Consider the following 8,557-nt stretch of genomic DNA (forward strand, 5'->3'; position numbering starts at 1 on the left):
CAGAGACAGAAGAGGTGTCAGAGTGGCTGGGGGACCCAGATGTCACCTCCCAGCTTCTCCCAGGAACCAGCCTCTCCACCCTGCCCTGTCCCCGGCTATCCAGCCCCTCAAAGACCCAGTCTCTGTTCCCCTGGCCTTCCTCCCCAGTGTCACTCTCGGGGACTCCCGGAGGTGCGCCTGCCTCTCTCCCCAGCCATATCCCAGCTCAGAGGGGCCTGGGTTGTCACCCCAGAGTTACCTGGCGTCTTGGCCCCAGACCAGGGGAGCTGTATCAGTTCTGGCTGCCACCGGCCCTCGTAGGAGGAGCCCCATCCTACACTGGGGGCCTGGCCGCGCCAGCTGGGGCTGTGGGGGAAACCCTGGTTGTGGGGGAAGAGCAGTTAGGAGACACCAATGGCTCCAGAGGTGTCTGGGCTGCCAGGGTTGGAGGGCAAGGGGTAGGGGGTAATGTCAGGAAAAGTGAGGCTGGCTGTCCCTCTGGAGTGGCCAAATGCAATGTGAATCCAAGGGCAGGGATGGTGATATTTTTATTCCTCGTCACTCACAAGTGTACTGGACGTTCAGATAGAGAAGGCAGAAAGAGGCTGGACAGAGGACAATTCAGACACATGGGCAGAGACACTGAGGCCAGGGGGAAGCGGGGGCAGAAAGTCCCCAATACCATGACACCAAGAAAACCAGAGCGACCAAGACTGAGATTATGCTACAAGGGAAATAATGGAAGAAATGAAAAGGAAGACCTAGAGGACAGCAAACACAGGAATATTCAACAGGCAGTACTAAAGCACAGACTGGAAGCCCAAAATAGAAATGAGATGAGAGAAAATCCCAAACATAAGACCTGCCCTAAAATTCCCTGAGAGGGTCAGTCAGGGAGAAGTAGAAACAGTTCCCACCTAAGGTCCATGACCTGCACACAGAGGGAAGGACTGCTGATGGTCAAAGTCCAATGGCTGGAGGTACAGCCCAGAACTGGGCTCCATAGGGCCTGCCTGTAAGCCCCAAACCCCTTGCCCAGCCCCCAGCACTTCCTCCTTAGGATCCAGGACAATGGGCAGGAGAGGGTGGGGTTATCCTGTAACCATCCTACCATCCCCCAGGGTCCTCTGTTAAGGATCCAGAATACCTGTGTTTAGGGTAAGTAGGGTCCCCCTGAAAAGGGAGAGAAGGGAAAGGAAGCAGGCAGGTCCCAGCTCCAGCCTGGGGCTAGTGCCATGGCGTCCACTGCCCTGGGGAAGGTGCCAGGCTGGAGCCCAGGAATGTGGGTGATCTGGTGCCCACACCCAGGGAGGAGAAGCTGAGCAGCCCACACCCACGGACAATAGGGTGGAGGATTGTGAATACAGATCAGGGATGCTGGGTCCCCCTTCTGTGGCCCTCGAGGGCCTCAAACCCCTGTCCTGCTGGTCCTCACCTCACCAGCCTTTCTGGCCAGGGCATGGGAGGGGTGAGAGGGCTGGTCTGTCCAGGACAGGAAGGGAGTAGCTGAAACCACAGAGGTTGTCTAGGGGAAGAACAGCCCTGACCCCCAGACCCTGACTAGGGGACGGAAGGGACACACTGTGGTGACGCCCTGACAGCTTCTGGGACTGGGAATGGGGTGGCACTGCTGGGGGCCTGCGGCGCAAAGGACTCAGAGAGAGGTACAAGGGTCGGCCGGTGCACTGTATAGGGGCAGCGGGGTTACGGGAGGAGCCTCAGCTGGAGTGAGGCCGACTGACCCCAAAGAGGTCCTCGGGCCACCTGCACCTTGCCCGCCCCGCAGTTTTCACAGAGGCCCCCGGCTCGGCCTTTCTGGGCGGCCATGCGGATCCTGTCCTCCAGACCAGCCAACCGACGGCCGGCCCGGGCCTGGCACCTCTCTGCGCCTCCACGGGACAAACAGCACATGATCCCGGCTCCCGCGGCCAGCCGGCCCCACCGAGTGTTGCAAACCGGGACCCCGGCTCCCCGCCCCCCTGCCCGGCACATTCCTCCGCGGGCGTCCCCTCCCTCCCCCCCCCCCCCCGCTTCCCCAGCTCTCACCTCGTCGCGGCAGGGCTCCCGGAGCGGCTGGGCAGAGTGCAAAGGGACAAACTTTCCGGGAAGCGTGAGACCGGAGCGGGGGCGATCCGGGGCCGGTTCCGGGCTGCCCCCGCCCCTCGCCGGGTCCCCGGGCGGCGGGCGGCGGACTCGCGCCCCGGGGGCGGCAGCAGTAGCGGCGCCAGCGGCCGGCGCCCGCCCGGGCAGCGCGAGCTGGGGCGGGAGCGAGGGGCGGGGGATCGGCGGGCGCGCGCGCGCGGATGGGAGGGCGGGCGCGCGCCGTCGCGAGAACGGCCCGGGAACGACCCGAACAGCTGTTAAAGGGGCAGTGTCCCCGGGACTGAGGGGCTGAGGGGAACTGAGTTGCGGACGCGGCAGGGAGACCCGGACACCGGGTCTCCAGAGGGTGGCCAGCCCCAGAGAAGCCGGGAAAGGTGGGGGCGGACCCGAGTAGGGGACCCAGGCCTCTGGCGCGCGCACGTCGCCGCCGTCGGAGGCGCGCTCAGGGGGTGGAGCCGCCCGCCGAGCCCCGCCCAGGAGGTGGTGCGATGCAGGCCCCGCCCCAAGGCTCGAAGCACTGGCCGGCTCCGCCCTTGGCTCCTGTCGCCGCCTCACTCCTCGGCGCCTGGTGTAACGTTCTAGAATTCGACGAGCAGCTGCCTCAGGTGCCGTGGCCAAGTGCAGTCGGCAGCGGCACCACCACTCGGGCGCTGTGTCTCTGCCTGGTCCTTAGGTTTGACAGGGCCCGCAGTGCCGTGTCGCCCCCTCAGGCCCAGACCACCCCTGCCTGCCCAGCCTGGCCCCAGCAGGCCTCAGCCCCGCAGGGCCCACCGCCTGGAAGCCACATCAACTCCTCAGCCCCTAAATTGTGCCTTCAGGCTTAGCAGCTCCTCACGCCTGGGTCAGCTGCCAAGGGTCCCTTGAGCTCCCTAAGGGGTTTTCCTCTAAGCCTTCCCTCTGAACAGGGCTTTCCACCCCCAACGACCTCCAGGCTCTAGCTAACTCAGCCCGGCCAGATTCCTCGGGTCCTCTTCTGCCCTGTCAGGCTCAGGTTCCCCTCCCAGACTTGGCTGCCCCCCGCGCCGCCCCGCCCCCCACCCCAAGCCCATTAACCATCCAGGACTCTTTCTAGCTTCCTTAGCCCCATCTTTCTCTTAGATCTGGATCACCCAACTAGACACCCAGTTACTAAGGTCTGAATGTCCCTCAGCGGCCACCTGCTCCCTAGTTCAGCTTCCTCTGCTCTGGCCCAAGATATTCCATTAAAACCCCATCTGCCCTTTCAGCCCAACTTTACTGACATTTGCCAGCTCAGCTCTAAATACTCTTCTCCTCATTCTTCATTTCCTTTCTCAGCCCATCTTAGTTACCTTTGAATAAATACTTATTCACCTGCAACAGCTTCCAATTTTCTGGCATTTATGCTGCCTCTCCTAACTCATCTAACATTCTTATCTGCATTGTCTGCCCACCCCAACTGGCTCTCAGGTCACCTTTTGCTGTCTGGAATTCTGGTCCTGTGTAACTGACCTCTGCTCACCTTCTACATCTCTAGACTTTCCCACTGCCCCCTCCTTCTTCGTCACCAATTGACCTTGACCGCTCTGTCCACACTTACCTTTCATTAACACCTCATTCCTGGTTTGTTTACCAACCCTCAGTTCTCTAACTGGCCCCAGCCACCAGTTCTGTACCAATTATCCCCAAATGCCTTTTGCTCTAATTCACCTCTCATTCTTTTTCATTTCATTATCCCATATTGCCAGTTAAGTCACTCAACTGCCATCTGTCAATTTCACTTACTCTGTGTATTCGGCTTAGGAAAAAAGATTAAAAAAAAAAATCTTTCACCATTTCTACATTTCCTGTGTTTGCTGTCTTGATTGTGTATGTTCAGCTAATGAAAATATTCAGCACTTGAAATATCTTTTCAGCTTTCTTTCCTTTCTTCTGGACCTACACATCTTCTTTCCAATCTTTACATTCACTCATGGTGAATTACATGAGTGAATGATTCATTTTCCATTATCTTCCCAGCACCAATGAGGAGACTCAATCCAGCCTCCCAACCCAGTCCAGTCATGCAAGTACAGGAAGATGCAGACAACCTTATCCCTTTTGCCAAGTGAGTCCTCCCCACACAGTGGGGGAGGGGGGATGAGACGGAGGCAGGATTCCATGTCTGGGTTCTTCCCCAAGAAGAGTATAAAATAAGAAACAAGAATCTCGGTGCCTGGTCTCAGGGGATTGGTGATTTATTAATTTACTCAGCAAATTATTTTTGAACACTATAGTGTTCTAGGCACTGAATATTAGGCATTGGGGATTCAGCAATTAGAAAGATAGGGGTCCTGCTCATAGAGCCAACATTCTACAGGGAGGAAATAGAATGTGTACATGAATAAATATAATTTCAAATAGTAGTAAGCACACGAAAAAATAAATGTACAGTATAAGTAGAATGTCTCTGAGACACAAGTATATAGAGTATGACTGTGGAAGGGGAAGAGGAGATGAGTTTGAATTGAGATCTGAAAAATAGGAAGGAGCCAGTCTCCTAAGAACCAAAGAATAGAAGAAGGAATAGTAGGTTTGAAAAAGCAAAACCAAGTCCCAAGAAAAGAACTAACTTTCTGTCTTCTAGGACCAGGAAGCCCATCAGCATAACTGAAACTTAGTGATTAAGGGAAAAGTGGAGTAAAGGCAGGCAAGTAGAGGCCAGATCGCATAGGACCTTATGGACCATTGAAAAGAATTTGAATGTTATGCTAAGGACAGTAGAAATCAGTGGGAGTTCTAAGCAAGGAAATGACATGAGCAGATTTTCTTTTCCTTCAACTTTTTTATTATGGAAATTTTCAAACAACTACAGAAGTAGAGAAAATAGTAACCACGAAACCAGAGTACCATTTTTAGTCAGCTGCAATAATTATCATTAGATGGATAACCTTTGTTTTTTCTGGATACACCACTTGGCTTGTGGGATCTTAGTTCCCCAACCAAAGATTGAACCTGGGCTCTCAGCGGCAAGAGTGCTGAGTCCTAACCATTGGACCACCAGGGAAGTCCCTGGTGGATAATTTTTTTCTTGATACACCCATTCAGCCTCCTGCTACTTAGACCATTTTGAAGTAAATTTAAACGGTATTATTTCACATAATCATTTCTAAAAGATTACTCCGACTGCTCTGTGCAGACTAGATTACTGAAGGATTCAAATGGAAGCAGGGAATGGAGGAGGACGCAATTGCAATAGTCCAAAGAGGGGAAAACGTGCTGGAATATGGTGGTGGGAGTGGAAATGGTGAGCAGTAGTTAAATTTGAGTGTATTTCAGATGTAAAACTCACAGGATTTGCTGATAGATTGGATATGAGGGGTGAGGGAGAGTGAGGCATATCAGATTTTTGGTTCTAGCAACTGGGCGTTTGGGGTGCCTTTTGGCAAGATGGGGAAAGCTTGGGAGGAGGTGTTGAGTGGGCAGTTGAACCTGCAAATCTGAAGTCCAGGGGAGGAGCCAGAGCTGGAAATATAGATTTGGGAGTCATCAGCACATTGATGGTATTTAAAGTCATGGACCTGTGTGAGATCACCTACAGAGGAATGAAGACACAGGGCCGAAGCCCTGGGACTTTCTTCTGGAAAGCAGGAGAGCAGACATCTGGTCAGTCAGTCTGGCAGCTTTAGAAGTGATGAGAACTGTTCTCAAACAACTTTTGCACACCCTACCTAAAGGATATTAGTATTTCTGAGTTGTTTACTCGCTAGGTCATGTCGAACCCTTTGTGACCCCATGGACTGTAGCCCGCCAGGCTTCTCTGTCCATGGTATTTTTCCAGGCAAGAATACTGGAGTGGTTGCTATTTCTTTCTCCAGGGGCTTCCTGACCCAGGGATCGAACCCGCATCTCCTGCTTGGCAGGCGGATTCTTTACCACTGAGCAACTAGGGTAGCCCCTAGTGCTTCTGAGATGCGGAGATATAGCAGGAGTGAAGAGACTCTGCTCTCCTGGATGCTTGCATTGACTAAAAGGAACCTGTTGAATCACTTGAGTAGCTAGGGCCTCCCTCTCTAACAGCCCTGCTTGCTAAGTATGATGTTCTCTGGTTGTGGGGTATAGAAGTTTGAGATTCAGTGAGATCTGAGGCTCAAACAACTGCTAATCTCCATGCTCACTCCAGCTCCAACCTCCTTTCAAATCAAAGTCTTCACCACCTTTCTCATCTAAAATGGATAAGGGAGGACATGGCCTGAGGGAGCCTGGGCAGCTGTGTGGTCCTGTGGTAAGATAAGACTCCTGAATCCCTGGAGTGAGTAGGTGCCGTAAGGGAAGAGCCAGACCTGAGCATACCTTGTCCTCACCTCAGGTGTTCTAGGGTGGTCAGCCGATCTCCACCCCCCTCCTTGCCTTCCCAGAGCCTTGGACTGATGCCCCAGCGCTATGGAGACACCTTCTGGGAGAATCTTAGTCAAAGGCCCAGGTGAGAGAAATGGAGAAACGGGACTAACTGAAGGTGGGGAGGAGAGGCTGTACAATTTTAAACTACCATAAAGCCTTACTGTAGCAATAAGTCCTAGTCTCAGGATAACTGCCCCACCAAGTGATGGACATGGTAGCTCCTAATGCCAGGTAGGTGGTTGGGAGAGGTTGTTAGAGAAACAACACGGATAGGGGTATTCTCTTTGCACTTAGCCCCCTTTTTGTGCTTTACAGCCCCACCTGGATGGAGCAACAGTACACCCCACCCTTGCTGGTATGATGAACTTTCTGCCCTTTGACACTTCTTGGTTAAGATCACACCCACTGCCATCCCATCCCCAGCTCCCCTTATTCTCCCTTCCCTCTGGTCTCCCCCAGCTAGTGCACTGAGCAGGCCCTCCTTCCTATGAATCAGTCATCATGTTTTCCAGATCACAGCAATGTTTTTATAATCTGGTCTTCCCAAGACCCCTGGTTCCCTATTTCAGTCCCAGCTCCCCGAGAGACTCAGTTCTGCCTTCTAGCTCCCTCTCCCCATTATCTGGTACAGAGAGCCACTGGTTGCTCCCAGCCTGGCCAGTATGGCCCTGAGGGACTCCCACCTCCTGAGGTGCTCTGCAGAAGAAAGAGGAGGAGGCCACATTCGGGAGGAATGCAGCAGGGATCTGGGGGCATCCCAGCCCGGGTAAGGGCTGTCACTCATCACTTGGAGGATCTAAGGAGGCGACAGAGAATCATCAATGAGTAAGGAGAGACATCAGGGCTCTGGGAGCCAAACAGTATGGGGACGGGTGGCTTGAACTAAGGAAAAGGTGGAGAGCTTTGAGGGAATTGGAGGTTGCTTGGGAGTGTGCCATGGTCTTGGTGAGACTGAAGCAAAGTTTCCCATAATATGGGAAAGAGGAGGGAACGAAGGAATGGGGGATTAGTCACCTGAGCTGAAAGGAGTGGAACCCTGGTCACTGAAGACAGGAAAGCACTCCACAGAACTGGAGGATGGTGCAAAGCTAGAGGTCACCTCTGAGCCCCTGGATGGGAAACTACTTCAGTCTGAGGGGAGCAGAAGGTTGGAAGTGGAGAGTTGGAAGTCAAATGATAACACTTCCGGGTCCCAGCAGGAACTAGTTCAGGGCGGGAAGATGAAGAATGGAGAGACAGGAAGCCTGGCCTCCAGGCCCCTCTTTCCTAAGCCTTACCTCTCCTCAGACTGAAGAAGGCCCAGTGGGGCAGCTCTGGGGCAGCGTCTGGGCCTCTGCTGGTTGACAATGATGGCTGTGGCTTCCCTAGCACCACTGAACACCCTGATCGGGAAGAGGAGAGGGCAGACTATCCACAGGAGAACCACTTCCTCATTTCTGGCAGGGACCAGGTATGGATGGCTGAAGAGGACTTTGGTGGGTGGTGATGTGGACCCCTGGTCTTGCATGGGGAGTCAAGGGAAGCCAAGAGCCACATGGGATAGCTGGATGTGAGAGGAACAAAAGTAAAGTAGACCAGATCCTGAGACTTGGGGGTACCTGGGTTTGGGGCCTAGGAAATCTGAAGACCTACTGTTTGATTCTTTTTTTTTTCTTACAGCTGCTTTGGTCTCCCTGGAGTCCCCTGGGCCAAGAGGGGTCTTGTCTTTCCAGGCAGCTGGGCTCTATGGGCTCCTTCAGCGCTGTCACAGCCACTAGGAACCCCTTTTACCATCCCTGGTTGGTGGAACTGCAGTCTGAAGAGTAGGGAGAAACTGTCCAAACTCAAGACACTGGCCGTGCCTCAGGGGCCCAGGATTGGGAGCTGGAATCTCCAGTATTTCGGACATCAAGGCATTCCTCCTTTCCTTGGCCTCTCCCATCTTCCTCTCCCCGCCTCTGAACTAGGCACGAACAGCCCCGATGGCCTCCCCTCTCCACTCTCAGAGGAGCCCCCCGAGGCTCCCTGTCACTATTCTCTTCTTCGTTCTGTTATTAAAAAGCAAGCAAGTGGAGCCCAGAGTTGTCTTTCTCTCTGCGATGTAGTGATGGGGAGGCTTATGGGAAGGGAGGGCTCTTTTCAGCTTCGCGATGACCCC

The 8,557-nt window shown here is 53.9% G+C and overlaps 2 protein-coding genes across 15 annotated transcripts in view; one reads left to right on the forward strand and one right to left on the reverse strand.

Annotated features, from left to right (window-relative positions):
• The window catches only part of KIF1C (kinesin family member 1C), a 21,870-nt gene extending 19,628 nt beyond the window's left edge, over window positions 1-2,242 (reverse strand). The window contains exons 1-2 of the mRNA XM_004012596.4: window positions 2,026-2,242; window positions 239-359 (exon numbers count right to left, since the gene is read on the reverse strand). The gene's annotated coding sequence lies outside the window, so the exon portion shown is untranslated. The remainder of the gene's footprint in view (window positions 1-238; window positions 360-2,025) is intronic.
• Window positions 1,024-8,473, forward strand: INCA1 (inhibitor of CDK, cyclin A1 interacting protein 1). Of its 14 annotated transcripts, none has more exons than XM_027975075.3 (7): window positions 1,024-1,643; window positions 4,060-4,147; window positions 6,389-6,502; window positions 6,736-6,775; window positions 7,052-7,245; window positions 7,708-7,870; window positions 8,080-8,473. In XM_027975075.3, the coding sequence occupies exons 2-7, from the start codon at window positions 4,065-4,067 to the stop codon at window positions 8,224-8,226; spliced, it is 741 nt and encodes a 246-aa protein (XP_027830876.1). In that variant the 5' UTR covers window positions 1,024-1,643; window positions 4,060-4,064; the 3' UTR covers window positions 8,227-8,473. The 14 variants fall into 14 exon arrangements, with proteins under 14 accessions (XP_027830876.1, XP_012040956.1, XP_042111520.1 ...); XM_012185566.5 differs by having other exon boundaries at window positions 1,024-1,137; XM_042255586.2 differs by having other exon boundaries at window positions 1,024-1,137; window positions 6,438-6,502.
• Window positions 8,474-8,557: the final 84 nt, after the last annotated feature.

The sequence above is a fragment of the Ovis aries genome, chromosome 11, assembly GCF_016772045.2.
Source record: "Ovis aries strain OAR_USU_Benz2616 breed Rambouillet chromosome 11, ARS-UI_Ramb_v3.0, whole genome shotgun sequence".
NCBI lineage: Eukaryota > Metazoa > Chordata > Mammalia > Artiodactyla > Bovidae > Ovis > Ovis aries.

Coding starts and splice junctions, on each gene's coding strand:
- INCA1 (XM_027975075.3), top strand. CDS start 4,065: ATGAGGAGACTCAATCCAGCCTCCCAACCCAGTCCAGTCATGCAAGTA. Junction 4,148..6,388: donor AACCTTATCCCTTTTGCCAA/GTGAGTCCTCCC, acceptor TCCTCACCTCAG/GTGTTCTAGGGTGGTCAGCC. Junction 6,776..7,051: donor AGTACACCCCACCCTTGCTG/GTATGATGAACT, acceptor TATCTGGTACAG/AGAGCCACTGGTTGCTCCCA.